The sequence below is a fragment of the Hyperolius riggenbachi genome, chromosome 7 (genome assembly GCF_040937935.1).
Source record: "Hyperolius riggenbachi isolate aHypRig1 chromosome 7, aHypRig1.pri, whole genome shotgun sequence".
NCBI lineage: Eukaryota > Metazoa > Chordata > Amphibia > Anura > Hyperoliidae > Hyperolius > Hyperolius riggenbachi.
In genome coordinates, this window is record NC_090652.1 from 139680273 (window position 1) to 139700311 (window position 20039).

At 47.9% G+C, this 20039-nt stretch overlaps 1 protein-coding gene across 1 annotated transcript; it reads left to right on the forward strand.

The window, feature by feature from the left end:
* The first annotated feature begins 4338 nt into the window (after positions 1-4338).
* RMI2 (RecQ mediated genome instability 2) lies at positions 4339-18574 on the forward strand. The gene is made up of 2 exons (XM_068246841.1): positions 4339-4734; positions 18283-18574. The coding sequence occupies exons 1-2, from the start codon at positions 4359-4361 to the stop codon at positions 18444-18446; spliced, it is 540 nt and encodes a 179-aa protein (XP_068102942.1). The 5' UTR covers positions 4339-4358; the 3' UTR covers positions 18447-18574.
* The last annotated feature ends 1465 nt before the right edge of the window (positions 18575-20039 follow it).

A 20039-nucleotide genomic window follows, 5' to 3' on the forward strand; every position in this document is an offset into this window, starting at 1 on the left:
TCACTCACTGGGGGTCCCTGTCACTCACTACCTACCTAGCCTGGGGGCACCTGTCACTTACTGGGGGTCCCTGTCACTCACTACCTACCTAGCCTGGGGGCACCTGTCACTCACTACCTACCTAGCCTGGGGGCACCTGTCACTCACTGGGGGCACCTGTCACTCACTACCTACCTAGCCTGGGGGCACCTGTCACTCACTGGGAGTCCCTGCCACTCACTACCTACCTAGCCTGGGGGCACCTGTCACTCACTGGGGGCACCTGTCACTCACTACCTACCTAGCCTGGGGGCACCTGTCACTCACTGCCTAGCTAGCCTGGGGGCACCTGTCACTCACTGGGGGTCCCTGTCACTCTCTACCTAGCTAGCCTGGGGGCACCTGTCACTCACTGGGGGGTCCCTGTCACTCACTACCTACCTAGCCTGGGGGCACCTGTCACTCACTGGGGGTCCCTGTCACTCACTACCTAGCTAGCCTGGGGGCACCTGTCACTCACTGGGGGTCCCTGTCACTCACTACCTAGCTAGCCTGGGGGCACCTGTCACTCACTGGGGGGTCCCTGTCACTCACTACCTAGCTAGCCTGGGGGCACCTGTCACTCACTGGGGGGTCCCTGTCACTCACTACCTACCTAGCCTGGGGGCACCTGTCACTCACTACCTAAAGGGCTCCCTGTCACTCACTACCTAAAGGGCTCCCTGTCACTCACTACCTAAAGGGGGTCCAGGCTGGCTACATATACTGGGGACACTGGCTGTTTGTCATTATGTGCATTTACTGGTGAAAAGCTGTCTCTTATTATGTGCATTTGCTGGTGAAAAGCTGTCTCTTATTATGTGCATTTACTGGTGAAAAAACGGTTTCTTATTATGTGCATTTACTGGTGAAAAAGCGGTTTCTTATTATGTGCATTTACTGGTGAAAAGTGGTCTCTTATTATGTGCATTTACTGGTGAAAAGCGGTTTCTTATTATGTGCATTTACTGGTGAAAAGCGGTCTCTTATTATGTGCATTTACTGGTGAAAAGCGGTCTCTTATTATGTGCATTTACTGGTGAAAAGCGGTCTCCTATTATGTGCATTTACTGGTGAAAAGCGGTCTCTTATTATGTGCATTTACTGGTGAAAAGCGGTCTCCTATTATGTGCATTTACTGGTGAAAAGCGGTCTCTTATTATGTGCATTTACTGGTGAAAAGCGGCTTCTTATTATGCGCATTTTACTGGTGAAAGGCTGTCTGTCATTACGTGCATTTACTGGTGAAACGCTGTCTCTTATGTGCATTTAGTGGGGAAATTTTGTCAGTAAAAATAATCTTTTGTCCGTAAATTTTTAGGTATTTGTCAGTAAAAAATAACGTGAAAGGTTGGCAACACTGGCAGGCTGTGTGGCGCAACGGGAAAGATACAGGCAGCCCACCTCACACTTGGGCTTGGCGGGGGGAGGAGCCGACGATAGCGAGCGAGAGTAGGGTGGCCGCAGGCAGCCATAAATACGCAGTGTGTGACTGTGTCGCACTCGCAGAGCCTCTCAGCCTGAATCAGTCCAGAGACTCGCAGGCAGCCAAAGCCAGCCAGGAGCAAGCCCATGGAAGAGGGGTAGGAATGGAGTATCGCATGCATGCGTAAAGAGGTGGAAGGTGTGGGTGTGATGAGGCAGGACATGGGTGTGGTTATGTGGTTGGGCGCGGTTAATTTAACCACTCCCATAGGCGCCAGAGAAAATCTTGCACCCAGGTGCCAGGCACCCCAGGCTCTCACCCCTGGGCGTATGGACAATTACTTACTTGATTTCCGCGTTCCAAGCGTGGAGCGCAGCGTCATGATGACGTTACAGGTCTCCGTCTTCAATGCCGCCCACTGTGCTTCCTGATTAGCGGAAGCACAGTGGGCGGCATTGGAGGCGGAGACCTGTAACGTCATGACACTTGGATCTCCCCACCACTACCTCCACAGCCCCTCCATCTAGCCCTGCTTCCCCCTCCTGGGGCACCTACACAGGGGGCAACTATACTAGCTTACTGGGGGCAACTATACTAGCCATACTGGGGGCAACTATACCAGCTATACTGGGGGCAACTATACTAGCCATACTGGGGGCAACTATACTAGCCATACTGGGGGCAACTATACTAGCCATACTGGGGGCAACTATACTAGCTTACTGGGGGCAACTATACTAGCCATACTGGGGGCAACTAAACTATACCAGCTATACTGGGGGCAACCAAACTATACTAGCTATACTGGCTGGGGCAACTATACTAGCTATACTGGGGGCAGCTATCCTGGCTGGGGGGCAACTATACTAGCTATACTGGCTGGGGGCAACTATACTAGCTGTACTGGCTGGGGGCAACTATACTAGCTGTACTGGCTGGGGGCAACTATACTAGCTGTACTGGCTGGGGGCAACTATACTAGCTATACTGTCTGGGGGCAACTACACTAGCTATACTGGCTGGGGCGACCATACTAGCTATACTGGGACAACTATACTAACTTCATTGGGGGCAACTAGCTACACTGGGGGCAACTGTACTAGCTATACTGGGGGCAGCTATACTGGGGGCAACTATATTACCTACACTAAGGGCAACTATACTAGGTATTTTGGGGGCAACTATACTAGCTATACTGGGGCCGCTATTCTGGAGGGGGAAGAGAGAGGCAGAAGGAGGGGTCCCAGGTGAGGGAGGGGGGGATATGTCCCCCCTCCCCACCGCTGCCTCTACAGCTCCTCCATCTAGCCCTGCTTCCCCCTCCTGGGGGTACAGCCTCCATATCACTCCTATCCCGGGTTCACTTTAAATTAGTTAGCTCCGCCCTCATCTGGTCATGGCCATGCCCATTTTCCACCACAGCGCGCTTTGCGCGCCGCAATTTATAGCCACGCCCATTTTTTTTTTTTTTTTTTGGGGGGGGGGGGGGGGGGGGGGGTGTCTTTTAATACCCAGCACCGGGTGTCAAATGCCCTAGGTACGCCACTGCCCTGAACCCTTAATAAACCTAATTTTCTCCAAACCCACCACCTGCACCCCCCCCCCCCCCACACACACACACACACACACACCAATTAGCCACTCCAGCCACCCACCCCATAGATTTCACAACAGCAACTTTTTGAAATAAGAATGAGGGAAGATGCACCTTTAACACCCCTAACCACGCCCCCACCACACCTAGTCACGCATACCTCAAAGAAGCCAAAGATGTAATTTTATCAGTCAAACCCCACTGGTCCTCTCTACCATCATTAGTTTTCCTTCAATTTAATATTTGAAAATAGGAAGTATATCAATTTAAATGATTAAGTTAAGAAACAATTAGGGCTGGTTCACACAGGCGGTTGCGGGTCACTTCCCGCTGACCGCAGCGCTCGTTGTAAAGCGCTGCCCATTCAAGTGAATGGGCAGTGCCTGTAATGTAGTTTGCCGCTGTTTGCGCAAACACTGCGTTCCAATCCCGATTTTTCCTGTCATTTCAGCTAAACCTGGCAGCAGGTCGCTTACAGCTGCCTACCCCTGCGGGGAGGAAAACTGCCAGAAAGCTGTTGAATGGTGACACGCCAGAAGACGCCTGTGTGAACCAGCCCTTAAAGATTACCTGAGATAAAAGAAATAATAAAAAAAAAATTATACATACCTGGGGCTTTCTCCAGCTTACTTCAGGCTGATTGCACTCTTGCCGTCCTGTGCTGCCTGGATTCTCTGCTAGGCGGCCCAGTAGTCCAGTCAGTCGGCACCAATCAGCACAGGCGCAGTCCGACCATGCATGCTTCATCATGCACCCGTGGCCAGGAGCGTTCTGCGCCTGCGCAGTAGTACTGTGGAAGCACAGAACTCTCCCGGCGACAGGGCACGTGCCATACGCGCCAACTAACAGAATCACCAAGCTGAACTGCGGAGGATCCAGGCAGCATCCAGGCAGCATAGGAGGGGGAGGTACCGCGCAGCCTGAAGGGGGCTGGAGAAAGCCCCAGGTATATATAATCTTTTTCCCTTATTTCTTTCATCTCAGGGGTACTTTAAACACATTTTTCAGTAACATTACATATCTTTGCACAGATCTGTACATCAGACCTGAACCATTAAGTTAACAAATGGGGAAGAAAGAGGGACAGGTGCATGTAGTTCATGAAGAGGGACTGTCCCTGTGAAAAAGGGGGAGCTGGGATCTATGCAATAGACCCCAGCTAACCTATATCCAGCACTGTTAGAGGGTGCAGGGGTACAGTAATGTGTGTGCTGCACCTTGTAGTACTATAAGGTGGCCACCAAGCAACAATCAGCGAGCTAATTTAGACAGACAGTAGATCGCGCATTCTTCTGGTCTTCAGTAAAATGGCCGTCGCATATGACAGCTTGGAGCTGGAGACATGTTAAGTCACGCCTGTGGCTGGCAATTGACTGTCTGAGCGGCGCGCTGCGTTTGAATGCTGCAATGGAGGATAGCAGCAGCCAGCAGACGTGCGGCGGAGCTCGGTTTAGCTGCCCGCCGGTGAAGATGCTGGCTGCCCGGCTGAGGGAATGCAGGAAGCGGCCGGGCCCGTCCTTCTGGCTGGAGGGTGCGGGCGGCGGAGAGCTGGAGGTCAGCATGGTGTGGATGCAGGGCCGAGTGATAGAGGTGCGACCAGAGCGCGGAGTCACCCTTCGCCTGACAGACGACACTCACACCTTCACCGTGTGCGGGGCGGAGCGTGTGCCTAAGGGCAAGCCGTGCCAGCAGCCAGGTACAGGCCAGTCTCACTGCAGCTACCCAGCCAAGAGCTCCTCTCACGGCTCTCTAATTAGCATAAAAAAAGAAGAAAAGAAAATGATTGGTTATAATACGAGAGGCACAGACTAACCAGCAAGCTCATGGTGACCCAGAACTCATTGGAGTGTGTAAGGGACTACAATGGTCCTAAAAGCCCCCTTACTAAGATGTTAAGAAAAACAAAAGTTTGCTTTCCTACAACAGAAAGAATTTGCGATAATTCAGGTTGGAGTGAGCTTGAGATGTCTCCCAGAGCAACACTGCTGAATATATGCAAATTAACCATTGTACCCTTAGAAGCTAAACACACCTCCAGAACCGCTGGAATGCAATGATGTGTCAGCTTGTTAATTTATACAGAGCCATAATAATCCAACATGCATACAGACTGTTTCGGATTGTTTGATCCTCATCAGTGCATGGCATGGATTAATTTGGCTCTATGGAATAGGGCTTGTGAATCCGAGAGGCACAGACTAACCAGCAAGCTCATGGTGACCCAGAACTCATTGGAGTGTGTAAGGGACTACAATGGTCCTAAAAGCCCCCTTACTAAGATGTTAAGAAAAACAAAAGTTTGCTTTCCTAAAACAGAAAGAATTTGCGATAATTCAGGTTGGAGTGAGCTTGAGATGTCACAATAAACCTATAAAATCAAGACCTATGTTCATAGCTCACAACTGTACCTCTTTTGGAGCCTTGTCCTCTGTCCCTCTTTCAGGACTTTGTCCCTTTTTCTATGTAAATATATGTATTTCTCTACTAAAAAATGTGCTTGACTCTAAACTTTATTCTCATCCTTTAATTGATATATTACTAATTTAAAAATGTTAATATGAAGGAAAATGAACCAGGATAGAAAGGATCAGTGTGGCTTAAATTATAAAACATATTTTTCTTACGAAATCTTTATGGTATGCGTGACTAGGGGGTGTGATCAGGGGTGTGGCTTAAGTATCCCTCTTTCTCATCTCAAAGTTGGGAGTTATGTATGTTACGTTAGGGCTGGTTAAGACGGACGTCTGCGTGGCGTCGCGTCTGGGGGCGTTGCGGCGGCTGCGTGTCAGGCTTTCAGTAGCTTTCGTGTCGCGTTCTGATGCGGTCGCGGTTTTTGTTTCCCTAGGGGGACATTAGCCGTCGTGGTTGGCCGCCCCCTTGAAGCTACATGTCGCTTCCAGGGGCAGCTCGAACGCTCGCAAAAATCGGGACCCGAATGCCGCGATCGTGCAAAAGCCCGGTGTAAACGCGCTTATTCACTTGAATGGGAGCGCTTACCGCGACGTTCCGAACGCTTGCGGTAAATGCTCCGCAAGCGTCCGTCTGAACCAGCCCTAACTCAAAGTTGTTGCATAGGGCCGGTGTTCCAACATTTCAGCATAGGGCCGGTGTTCCAACATTTTAGCATACCCATCAAAATTACATACTACTGCTACAAGCACCAGTTCATAAGGGCTCTTGCGTTTTGTTTACCGCTGGCTATGGCACTTGTCAGTTAAAGTGTGCCTGAGATGATAAGAAAAGTATTTATTTATGTCTGGGGTGCCCTCCCTGTCAGGCTAATTGGTTCCTCACTGTCTTCCCGCACATTGTCTGCTAGGTGTCCCGGCAACTTTGCCAGTTGGCCCAGTCCGGCCGTGCGCGCTGTCTGGCATGTTTCCATGGCCGGGAGCGGTCTGTGCATAACGATCCTGGCGACAGGAGTGCGTTGGGGCAAGCACAGCCGGGCATGCACATTACACCCCGACTGCCGAAGTTACCGGGCCACTTAGTGGACAATCCTGGCGGTGTGGGAAGACGGCGAGTGACCCATCAGTCTTAAGCGGGATGGAGAAAGCCCTAGGTATGTGTAAACCTTTTTCTCCTTATCGCCTCAGGTTTCCTTTAAGTGCTCTCCATTCCAGCGCAGTGTTCTCCCCAGGGTTAATTAGGTGGGCGGGCCGCCCGGCTGACTTGAAACCCCGCCCACCTGATTTAAAACCCCGCCCGTTGTCGTGTGCTCACCTGGGGCTTCTAAAATCCAGCGCTGTAAACCTTATTAAACTTCACATAGGAGCACTCCATTGCCTGCTTTCAATCAGCGCCAGCCTCCTACAATAGCAAAGGCTGACGCTGTACACTGCAGGAGCGCTCCTCCGCCTGTCACCTCAAGCGTTATGGTGAGACAGGGATTGGCTGGGCGGGTTGTAAAGGGCGGGACTCCTACTCCGATTCTCCCTCCTGCTCTCCAATAAGTAGTAGTAGATCTATGATATAAAGAGAGAGCAGGGATGCTGGAGCCTGAGCAAGCAAGGGGCGGACTAGCAAAGGGGAGATTTCCCCTGTCCACATCCCCCTGATATGTAAATGCCTTTCTGCAGCTGCTCGTTTGCCCCGCACCTCAATTATTAACCCCGACCCCGGCACAGTATTCATACTCTTCTGAAGTGCCGGAAGATCTTGGGTTCAACTGCCCGATCATTAGCTCCTGCCGAAGGTGATTCTTCCCCTGCAGATATGCAGGCTAGGACACAGCCAGGCAGAGTCAATGGAGCAGGGGGTGGAGAAGCAGGACAGCACAGGCATCACTAGGTGAGTCTGTTCTCAATGACCTGTGATTCCTGCTGGTTTATGGCCAGCCACAGTCCTCCCTGAAGTTGCAGTCTCCTCTCTGATGTGTCAGATGATATGGACAAGAGACCTGACAAAAGTCACTTTTTCCTGTGTAATAAAGGTGGCTGAGAAGAGCCAGGCTGACAAGCTGAGGTTTGATTGCCATCAGCGTATTCAGGACTCGGGAGGAGATCAGGTTACATGTCTTTCACACATACAGCTTTTGCAATCTTGCAATGAAGGGCTTCCAGGATGGCTTCCAGATTTAGAACCCTTCATGTGAATGTCAAAAAATAAACTATGTGCATTGGTGATGTGAAATTCCTGTTCATAATTATTGCAATTCACATGGCTGTTAATTCAAATGGCTGTTAATTCACATGGGTGTTATTCCTGCAGTGGTTATTATCATATAGCTATAGCCCCATGCACACTATCTGCAATACAACCCTCCCCTTCCCCCAGGAAATAACATCCATATGAAATAAGCCATGTGACATGCAATAATCATGAGCAGGGACGCTGAAGCCTGTGTATGGAGTGGCCATACATCAGGCAACTTGGCGGCTGATCAACCATCCGATTTGATTATTATAATCGAAACGGATGAAAATCTGTGCCACCAAGTGCATGCCCGATCGACACTATGACCAATTTCGGGCAGAAATTGGTCACATTTATCGTTCAAACATTCAAACAAGCTGCAAGATGTAGGGCCACCCTAGTAGATCAAGTGCACAGAGGTAATGGCGAGAGGATATCGGGACAAGTGACGAACACGATAACCCCCCCGCCCCCCGATGCTGTTCCACCTAGTGTATAAATGTGCATTTATACATTACCTGTCCTGTCACCTACCGCTCTGTGCCCATCAGCCTTCTGGTTCATCCTTTTCCATTAGTGCCCTATTTGCCGCCAGCATATAGCGCACGTGTGACATCAAATGCACCATGCGCTAAACGTCCCACCTGGCTACTTTTTCATGCCACACGGCTGGAAAAAAAATTCTGAGAACACTGCAGCGGTGGTGCTGCTCTTTCCCATCGTTTGCGCAAATGCCATGTTTTTATTTCTTTTTCCTGTCGTTTCAGCTAACCTTGCTTAACGCCACTCCTCCCGGTTTCCCCAGTAGAGGGGGGGGGGGGGGGATGACGACCGCCGCTGAAAGCTGTCAAATGCTTTTCTTCGCATTTGCAGAAAAGTGTTTAGCCGAGACGCTGTCAGAAGCCTTTGTGAACCAGCCCATATAGAATTAGTTTACAAACCTAGATTTACCAATTTCAGCTGCGGCATGGTGCTTGGAGCACATGAATGCATGGAACGGCTCGGCGAGTCTGTGGGGGAATTGATGCACAGAGGGAGCAGCAGGGATGGCACTTATGGCAGGAAAGAGGGAGCAGCAGGGATGGCACTTGTGGCTGGACAAAGGGAGCAGCAGGGATGGCACTTGTGGCGGGACAAAGGGAGCAGCAGGGATGGCACTTGTGATGGGACAAAGGGAGCAGCAGGGATGGCACTGATGGCAGGACATGGGGACAGAGAGAGCAGCAGAGATGGAACTTGTGGCAGGACACGGGGACAGAAGGAGAAGCCGAGATGGCACTTGTGGCGGGACACAGGAGTACAGAAGAGGACAGAGGGAGCAGCAGGGATAGCACTTGTGGCGGTACACAGGAGTACAGAAGAGGACAGAGGGAGTAGCAGGGATGGCACTTGTGGTGGGACACAGGAGTACAGAAGAGGATAGAGGGAGCAGCAGGGATGGCACTTGTGGCGGTACACAGGAGTACAGAAGAGGACAGAGGGAGTAGCAGGGAAGGCACTTGTGGCCGGACACAGGAGTACAGAAGAGGACAGAGAGAGCAGCAGAGATGGAACTTGTGGCAGGACACTGGGACAGAAGGAGAAGCCGAGATGGCACTTGTGGCGGGACACAGGAGTACAGAAGAGGACAGAGGGAGCAGCAGGGATAGCACTTGTGGCGGTACACAGGAGTACAGAAGAGGACAGAGGGAGTAGCAGGGATGGCACTTGTGGCGGGACACAGGAGTACAGAAGAGGACAGAGGGAGCAGCAGGGATGGCACTTGTGGCGGTACACAGGAGTACAGAAGAGGACAGAGGGAGTAGCAGGGAAGGCACTTGTGGCCGGACACAGGAGTACAGAAGAGGATAGAGGGAGCAGCAGGGATGGCACTTGTGGCGGGACACAGGAGTACAGAAGAGGATAGAGGGAGCAGCAGGGATGGCACTTGTGGCGGGACACAGGAGTACAGAAGAGGATAGAGGGAGCAGCAGGGATGGCACTTGTGGTGGGACACAGGAGTACAGAAGAGGACAGAGGGAGCAGCAGGGATGGCACTTGTGGCGGGACACAGGAGTACAGAAGAGGATAGAGGGAGCAGCAGGGATGGCACTTGTGGCGGGACACAGGAGTACAGAAGAGGATAGAGGGAGCAGCAGGGATGGCACTTGTGGTGGGACACAGGAGTACAGAAGAGGACAGGGGGCAGCAGGGATGGCACTTGTGGCAGGACACAGGAGTACAGAAGATGACAGAGGGAGCAGCAGGGATGGCACTTGTGAGGGCACAACTTTGGCCAGGTCCAAATTGTATTATTTGGACCATAAGATGCACTTACTTTCTACCCCCAGTTTTGGGGGGAGAAAAGGTGCGTCTCGTGGTCCGAAAAATAAGCTATTTATACGTGTTAGTCACTTGTCGGTGGTATTTTTTTCCAGGCAAAATAAGCCCAGTTTGTCCAACTTTTAGCAATTAAAGGAGTTCTAAACCAAACAATGCTACCCAAATGTTATTTGCTTTAGCTGCTGCCACTTGGCATTATATACATAGTAATACATACAATTCATTATCTCATAAGTTTTTTTTTTTTCTTATGTTCAGGTTTACTTTTACAACAAACCTGGTCAAGTTAGGGCTGGTTCACACTTGATGCTTTTGCAGTTCTTTGTTGATTGCCAGTGATCAGCAAAGCGCTGATGCTAATGTATCCCTATGGATACATTCTCACTGCAGCGTTTGTGATCAATCGCAAATGCGCTGCATACAGCACTTTGACGATTGCACTGTGATTCTCGTTCTAGTGAACAGGAATCACAAGCGCAAGTCGCAAGATTTTGCCTGCCAAATCGCGATCGCGGTTCAGTGCCCAGTGTGAACTAGCCCATAATAATAATAATGTCAGGAGATTCATTGTTACATATATCTCAATAAAGGGGTTTTTAACCTCCTAGGCGTTACGCACGCCGGAGGGTTTGCAGCCGACAGTCCCCCAGGATGATTTTAAGTCATCGCATAGTTGTAATAGCTTCAGCTAGCAATAGGCTAGCTAGCAGTGGTGGCCGGCATCCTCAGATTACTTTTCATTCCCCCCCCCCCCCCCCCCCCCCCCCCCGATCGCCGCTAAATGCTTTACCCCGCCTGGATCCAGTGATCGGCGCAGCCTCCCTGGACAGCTCCGCTCTTCTCTATGGGGAGGATCTAACATGGCGACGGCATGACGTCATGGGCAGACCCGATCCTCCCCATAGAGAGGACTAGAGATGTGCAGGGAGGCTGCGCGATCGCTGGATCCAGAGGGGGTAATGTATTTAGCGGCGATCGGGGGGGACCAAAAGTAATCTGAGGATGCCAGCCACCACTACTAGCTAGCCTTGTGCTAGCTGAAGCTATTACAACTATGTGATGACTTGAAATTATACTGGGGGACTCCTGGGGACAGCCGGCGGTATGCCCGACACAGTGTCGGGCATACCGCTAAGGAGGTTAAAGCAACCTAGATTCAAGTGGAACTAAACTCTGCTCACAGCATGATAAACTTTATGGATTAAAAAAAACCCTTTCTTCATTACAATTTGTGGAAATCCTAAAAAGACCCTGAAGTATAACTTGGTTTCACTTTTTTGCAGTATAGACTGAAAGGGGTTAAGCCTCAGGCTGGTTTCAGACTGCGGATTGGCGGTGTAGCGGGGCCCGCACCGCCAAAGAAAAGGCCTCCAGGGATTACAGCGTTAGTACTTGGTACAGCTGGCCAAGCAGGAAGTGATGCTCACTTCCTGTTGGCCTATTGATGATGTGTGTGGAAGCGTATTGCTAAAGTACGCTTCTGTGCATGCGCGATGCATAAAACTGCGTCTGGACATGTAAAAACACGTGCGTCACCATAGACTTGCATGACTTCTGGTCCGCTGCAGGAGCTGCATGGTAACGTAGGTTTGTGTTAGGGTATTTCCGGTGCAGCGCACCGCACCAAAGGCAATGTGATTTGAGCAATAGACTTTCATTGCCATGCGGTGGGCTATGGCAAAAATGCTGTGAAAGGGCCCTCTGTGTTAAATATATGGAGAGCTGCCTTGGCAGAGCTCTAATGCATTCTATTCCCAGTCGCTGATAAGAACTAATTAGACTGGTTAATCTGCCTAAACAAACTCAACATTCATTCATTGTGTGGTGTGGAAGAATTTGGGTCCACTTTAATACTTTAACAAATAATCGCTCTACAGTGGAACAATGCACACCAGCGATAATAAGCAAAGTTTATTTAACCATTATAATAAGAAAAGGAAGCTTTACAAGAAATGGCTGCATAAACCTCCCAATCGCTGTCAAATTGCAATTATACACAGGTTACCCTTCATGCTTACCGTATATACTCGAATACATGTCGACCTTGTGTATAAATCGACCCCAATGTTCAACCCTCTTAAGCTGGAATTTTTTTATTGACTCAAGTATAAGTCTACCCAGCAAAGTTAATGGCTGCACTTGGGGCTCATACAGTATTGCAGCCATTCACTCTTCCTGCCCCTTAAAGAGACTCCGTAACAAAAATTGCATCCTGTTTTTTATCATTCTACAAGTTCCAAAAGCTATTCTAATGTGTTCTGGCTTACTGCAGCACTTTGTACTATCACAGTCTCTGTAATAAATCAACTTATCTCTCTCTTGTCAGCCTGTGTCTGGAAGGCTGCCAAGTTCTTCAGTGTTGTGGTTCTGCTATGAACTCCCCCTTCCAGGCCCCTCTATGCACACTGCCTGTGTGTTATTTAGATTAGAGCAGCTTCTCTCTTCTCTCATCTTTTACAAGCTGGATAAATCGTCCTCTGAGCTGGCTGGGCTTTCACATAGTGAGGAATTACAGACAAGGGCAAAGCTGTTTGCAGGAAGAAAAGAGCAGCCTGAAACTTCAATGCATGAGAGATGCAGAGGGAAAGAAACACACAAATGATCTCTTGAGATTCAAAAGGAAGGCTGTATACAGCCTGCTTGTGTATGGATGTATTTTCTATGTGTGGACATACTGTACATCAACCTACTTCCTGTTTTGGTGGCCATTTTGTTTGTTTATAAACAAACTTTTAAAAACTGTTTTTAACCACTTTTAATGCGGCGGGGAGCGGCGAAATTGTGACAGAGGGTAATAGATGTCCCCTAACGCACTGGTATGTTTACTTTTGTGTGCTTTTTAACAATACAGATTCTCTTTAAGTGCAGCCAATACTTCCTCCAGGCCCCAAGGTTCTGCAATTATTCACTCCCTTTTATACAGCCCAGTATTCCCCCTCCCCCTTTCCTTGTTAATTGTTGTGGCCAAGACTTTCAGACCTGTGCTTTTTTGGCATTTCCTTTCCTCAAAGTATCACTTACCACTGAGTAAACTGCTGCAAATGGGACTGTCACTATTAGTACACACATTACTCAGTGTTGCCCGTGACTTATGTATAAAAGTCGACCCCTATACTTTTATGAAGTGAATCAGACCTAAATTTCTAGAATTATACTTGAGTATATACAGTAGATGGCAGATTAAGTGGTAGATTAACCTTATGTAATGTTATTTGGTCAAAGGAGTTGGCCAACACCACACCAATAGTCTTACCTCCATTTTAAACTATATTAAAATAAATGTATCACCATAAAAGAGCTGTATTTCTGTGCAGCAAGATACTGAGGGAAGTGAAGAGGATAAATCTACACAGTCACAAGATTTCCACATCTCTCTGGCCTTTGTGGCTTTGAGGGTGAAAAAAAGGGGACCCACAATGTCCCTTGGAACAGCTGCAGGATCAACTAGGTAAATACTGTATAAGACTACCAAGATGTGTTAGTTCTTGTGTAAAACTTCTGATCTATATTTTTATGGGCTTAAATTTGATTTTAATTTTTGAAATGGAAGTTTCACCTTTTTTAACCACAGATGCTATAAGTTCCGGCCAGTCCTCCTTAGTAAGCTTAAACACTGATAGCACCACTTGATGCACAAGGAAAAGTCCTGTAGATGCCCCAGAATTATCAAGTTTCTCCAGAGACCCAGAAAAACTAGTGACCTTATGCCCAAGCACTACACTATCCGGAGAGAGCTGGCAATTTCCTTCACAGCATAAGATTGCTGTATCCGGGATCCCCTCGTCTTATCACACAATGGCTACCTAAACTCATGTTCACCACATTCCGGCTCACGTCCCGTTCTTGCCGCTCTGACATTCAAGTCTCTTCACACATGCACCTTGAGTTTGGGTGACGTCACCACACTCTGGATTCTGCCCACCTATGTGTTTGCAAACTCAAAGGGCCTATTCACACTGGAGATTGCAAAACGCTGGTTAAATCGCTTTTTTTGTGCCGTTTCTTTCTCTTTCAATGACCACGAATGTGATTTTTGAGTGATCATTATTCTTCAACTTTGAACCGCGAAAAAAATCGCAAAAAAGTGTTACATGCACTTTTCTTTTGATTTCCGCAAATAGCAAGTCACTGGCGATTGCTGCAGTGAGATCACTGCCATATACACTACACTATCGCTTTTCAAAAATGCAAGCGATTTCCAGTGATGCAAAGCGCTGTGGAAATTGCTAGGAAAGCTCCCCAGTGTCGAGATCGCTTCAACAGGGTGCACACTGAAGCTTTGACAGTAGCTATTTATGCATGTAGGTATGCCCCCCCACACCTTGCCAATCTGTTTATAATCATATGATTAAGACCAGGTGTTGATTGCCATTTAATGACAAAGTGATAAGAGCCTAGAAGTGGGCATCATGGCTGCACCCTCCCTCATGACCTGTGTGTGTTTCCAGACTGTAGTTGAGGAGGGACTTTACTTCGGTGTTTGAGAGAGGAAGGGAGCAGCAGGATTTTTCACTTGAGGGAGTGATTTCTTTTTTCTCCAGGCAGGGATAGGGTTTATGGTGACAAGAGGGGAGCAACGCTGGTGTTGTACTATACATGCTGTCTTCTGGTGTGTGATTCAGACACTACTGTTTCCAAAAGATAATCAGCCAGCCCCTAGAAGCCTCTGTGTCCATTGCCACAGTGTCCGGTTTCAGCCACTCTTCTGGGGTCTTCTCCGTATGGCTTCTGAGCATGCACCAGTCATATTCCAGTGGCTGGGAGCATTCTGCGCAGTGCTACTGGCCACAGGAGTGCGGGCGATCCGTGCATTTGCAGAAGTGGTTGGTCACAACTAAGGGGACCCCTTAAGTGGTGAAAGGTGAAGGTGGAACTGCGGCAAGGGACACAGAGGCTTCTAAGGGTTGAAGGATGCCCCAGGTAAGTAAATCTGCTATCATTTCTTTCATCACATCTATCCTTTAAGAAAAGGGAAGCCTCTGTATCCTACAGAGGCTTCCCACGCTGTCCTGCGGTCCACTGTTGCCAAGCGCAGGCTGACAAAATGCGTAGGGCGGAGCTACGCATCACGTGCCAAGCGCAGGCTGACGAAACATTTTGGCGGAGCTACGCATCACATGATCGGCCTACAGGATTCAGCGCGCAGGAGGAATGGGATCTGAAGTGACATGCTCGTGAGCGGCACTTGGGACAATACTACTGCCTGTACAATGCGATATAACCTTCTACTCTTGTGAGTGCAAATTTTAATATTTATATTTTTATTAAACGGTATTACACTATCTGGAGCTTTTTAGTCCTCAGTGTCTGCGTTTCTCTGGAATTGCATACTGGTTGCTGCAAGTGGTTACCTACACAGTGTCTCTTTCGCCCCCATATGCTTTGAACCCCTACCTCTGGACTTTTGAAGGACAGTGAGGGTGAGTGTGGGTCAGACGAGGGGACCCACGTTTGGAGGTGATTGTGGAGGTTTTGGTTTCACACTGGCGTGGTGACGGGAACAATATTCAAGAGTTGATTACGCTATGTGGTTTTTCTATTCTCTTGCATATATGATGTGCGGGTCTGAATAAGGAGATTGGTCCTGACCATGGGCTATTTTTATCCTGGGACTTTTCTGCCTTATAATTTAATCTATGAGCGCGGCCACTTTTGAAGCTATTCCCCCAATGGCTACCAACAAGGACTTGTCGTTAATCTCACCGGGGATGCGTTCCTCTTCAGGCGTGTGTGGCTATACTGCGCCTGCATGAGTACACCTGCGCATTAAGGCAGATTTGCTCATGCACTAGCAGCGATACTGCATAGACTGGAGCCTACTGACATAAGTGACGGGACCCGGTACCGGAGCTGCAGGCAGCGGAGGACGGCGGCGTGGAAGCGATCCGAGCGGATGGGGCAGGAGGAAGCCCCAGGTATGTATAAATCTTTTTACTGTTTTCAGCTCTGAGTCCCTTTAAAGCGGAACTGTAGATATAAAATAAACACATTGTTTCACTTACCTGGGGCTTCCCCAAGCCCCCAGCAGCTGTCCTGTCCTGCACCGCTTCTCAACGAGTCTCCGTTCCCCCGCCGCCGCTCGGTCCCATACCTCGACTTGTAAGTCGATGCCAGCACGGCTCTGGCCAAGCATATCCTTTCTTCGCCTTCCCCTCTGCAATAGCGGGGAATGCGAAGAAAGGATACGCGTGGCCAGAGCCGCGCAGTGGACCGGCGCCAAAACCGAAAGTTGCTGGCGGTGGGCGAACTGAGGCTCGTGAGGAGCGGCGTGGGACAGGACAGCTGCTGGGGGCCTGGGGAAGCCCCAGGTAAGTGAAACAATGTGTTTATTTTATATCTACAGCTCCGCTTTAAGCAGTATAGCTTAGTAGCAGCCACGAGAATGCTTCAGCAAACTGAAGGATCTTATATGCATGAATCCAAAGTTCTTGTAAACAGAGGCTTGTTTCATCTTTTGAGACGTGCGTCTGATGTCACAGCAGCTATGCAGCTGAGAATTTTAGGGCAGGAGATTTTTATTTGAAGTGTGGGCAGATGGATTGGAGTGGTGCTGCTGCTAACTGCAGCTTTTGAGATTCTTCAAATAATCTTTTAGTACACTGTAGAAAATGAAAGCATTTGACAGCTTTACACTTTACCCTAGTTTAATAATTAACAGTACTTTAAACACCATAGTGTATAAACCTAATACTGTATTATCTATTTATCTCTTGGTTTTTCCTCAAAGGAACATGAATTGGTCATAAATGCAGAATGACTTTGCAAACTGTAAGAGGCAGTGTTTGCTTTCTAACGGAAACTTCAGAAATAAGAGACCTCTGTGGCCCTTTATAAAAATCCAATATATATTTCCTGAGAAAAGCATAGCATTCCTCTGCTTCCTGTTTATTGGTTTGCCGTGTTTTACTGGACATTGGAAAAAAAAATGTCCCCTCCGTTTTGAGCAGATTTCCAAAAAAAGTCAGTGCAGTATTCGGAACCACAAATGTTGTATTTTACCATACACAGTATTTGTATATGAATTGCCAGCCATTCCAGAATGTGATTATTCTGTGGGTGTAGCAAATCTTTGGAGGACTTCCTTCTACTAGCCGTATAATCTTTGATAAATAACACCTTAGGGAAACCTGAGGTGAAAATAAACTTATGAGATAAACAATTGTATCTATCATCCTCCTCCTAAAAATGTTTTACTTTTTTAAAGCAATAACGGGTTAATGTTGTATTTTCTCATATGAATTATACAGTCTTTCACACAGTCTGTCCTAAAGCTAAATTATATAAACTATTGACATTTTTTAATCTATCCTCTGTGCTCAGAAGCGGTTCTCTTGTCTCCACCTACCAAGCAATGATTGGCCGACATTTGGAGACATTTCAAGCATAGTTAATGTTAGATCACATGCTCACACTTCTCATGTTCATCTGCCAGCAGCTGTCCTGTTACCTGTCTACTGGCAGCTCTCATGACATTGCTTGGGAGACCACGATAAATGTAGTTAACTCGCCTGTCCAGCTTTGCTCCTTCAGCCTGTGTCCTTCCATCCCCACCGTCACCTGTTCTCAGTGACCCATCAGCGTGTTACATAAATACGCACAATGCCGCCAGGTTACAGAGAATAAGTGGCTATGGGGAGGGGGACTGAAGGACACAGGAGGGAGCATGCCAGCTAGAAAGGTGACTTTGCTACAGTCCTATGGAGAGACCGGGGGGGGGGGGGGGGTTGGTGGCATCAGTCGGCATTAGGTCCTCGGAGGGAGAAATGGTTCACCTAATGCTTTTTTCATCAGGAGTGTGGCTTGAAAGATTTTTAATAGATTTTATACTGCCCATTTTGATAAATTTCGGTTGGTCAGAAGAGAAAAAAACAATATACACCTGTACAATGATTTTTCTGATAGTTCCTTTGTTCTAAACATGTCCTGGTGTTTCATTGTGTCTCCTGCACATGTACAAGATGTGACATGCAGGAATGATCGTTATTTACAAGCACATCTGATCACACAACAGCCAGGAAAGTGACTTGTTTTTTCATTCATTTCTGATTGGTCTCTAGCAGAATTAATTTATGTGATTGGTTTGCCTCAGGAGTGAATATTTGTTAGTGTACCAGCATTTACTGAATAGGCTTAGCATGTGTAGTCACTATATGCTTACATTTTTGACCGCTTTCATAGCACATTCTTTTCTGAAAAGCCTGGAATTTAGAATTTACATACTGAAACATGATGGTGGTTGTTGGATAATCTGCTGAGATTGACATGAAACATCTGCTGTCTGTTGCAGGAAAATACGTCATGGTGATGGGAAATGTCCTGTCCTGTAACCCGGAGCCTATTTTGCGCGCAGTGAAGGTGACGGACCTGTCAGATAATCCCGTGCACTGTGCTATGTGGAGCCTGGAGGTGGATGAGCTCCATAAGAATATTAAATATACGCCGTCAATATGAGTGAAGAGCTTCCTCTCATCTAGATGGTGCTTACAAGAAAATTTGAGGATATTGATGGCTTTCACTACTGTTACATGGTTCTACATGCTGTTTACTTTTGTAAATACATTAAATTATTTTTCAATATATGGTGTCTATAACTTTGCTTTTATACACCTATGGTGGTGCCTTTTAGAAAAATGTATTTGTTGAAACCACTTCAAGTAACCTAATTTATACAATATTTTAAATATTATTTCAGACAGCAGAACAGAACCCATTGCTTATAAACAGCCTGAGCCTTTTCTGCAGCAGTACTGCTGCATCCTTAGATCTCTGCCCTGCTAATGCTGGGTTAGTGGTGTAGTCATCACCGTAGCAGCCTTAGCCCTTGCTATGGGCCTTGTAGCCAAGAGGGGCCCAGAACCAGCAGCAGGTACGTGGTGGGATCCATGAGGGTTCAGAGTAGCGCAAGCAGAGCGTAGGAGAGAACTCTTCTCCAGGCTCCACCAGTGATCTACTGTCTCCAGGCATCCATGTCTACAGTGCCTCCTCTTGTTACGTGATAACTGAGGGTGCTTGCTTGAACCATAGAGACGAGGATGCCTGGAGAAGCTAGGTCATTGGTGGAGCCTGGAGAGGTGTTACTTTTTTTTTCCCAAAGCCCTGATCACCCTGTTCTGCATGGGGGAAGGGGTGGGGGGAGGTTCACATTGGAGTTCCAGTTTTCAGGAGCTCCTTCTGGCTATCTATACTGGGACTACTGGCTACCTATACTGGGGAATGCTACCTACTTGCTTGGAGGCTAGCTATTACTGGGGAGTATTTCTGGATACTACTGGAGGGCTAATAATCCAGGGCCCGCTTTTTTTTTTAACCTAAAATTCATGTGTGTGTATGAAGGAGCACAAAGGTGTGTGTGTGGGGGGGGAGGGAAGGGGGCGGCGGAGAGATTTGCTTTCCAGCCCCATAATTTCTAGATATGGCCCCATGCTGGATTGTACACTCTTGCATATATAATCACCCAGAACTATCATTGTATACCAGTCATACATCTTAGCCTAGCGTGTACAGGTGTCTGCAAAGGCAGCATACGTGTCAGCCATGGCGCACCAGGGAGGATTCTCATTGGTCCTCCAATCAATAAACCAGTGAGAATTCTCCCTGGGGAGTGCGGATTCTCATTGGTCTGTTGCAATTTGGTATGGTCTGTTGAAAGAGAAAATATTATATTCAGTGCCCAGTCACCTGATTTCCAAACACAACATCCCCCAGAGATGCCTACACTTTTTTTGGATTGTGAGCTACTTTTAAAAATTAGCAAGTCAAAATGATCTACCTATGTACAGTTTTAGGAGCACAATTGTATATACAGAATGGAAAATGTAGTGCAGTCGGGATCTACCATGAAGTCCTTTGCGAATTCTACTGGTAAGTCGCGATCTACTCAATAGGCAACCGCTCCAGAGTAAGAAGCTGCTCTCATGTAACGATGTTAAGAAAGCCAGCTGTGAAGGAGAATGGCATCTTTCTTAGCCAACATCTAGAGGGGTTGATTTATGAAGACTATTACTGGAAAAAAATACATAAATGTGGTGCTAAGATCAATATAAT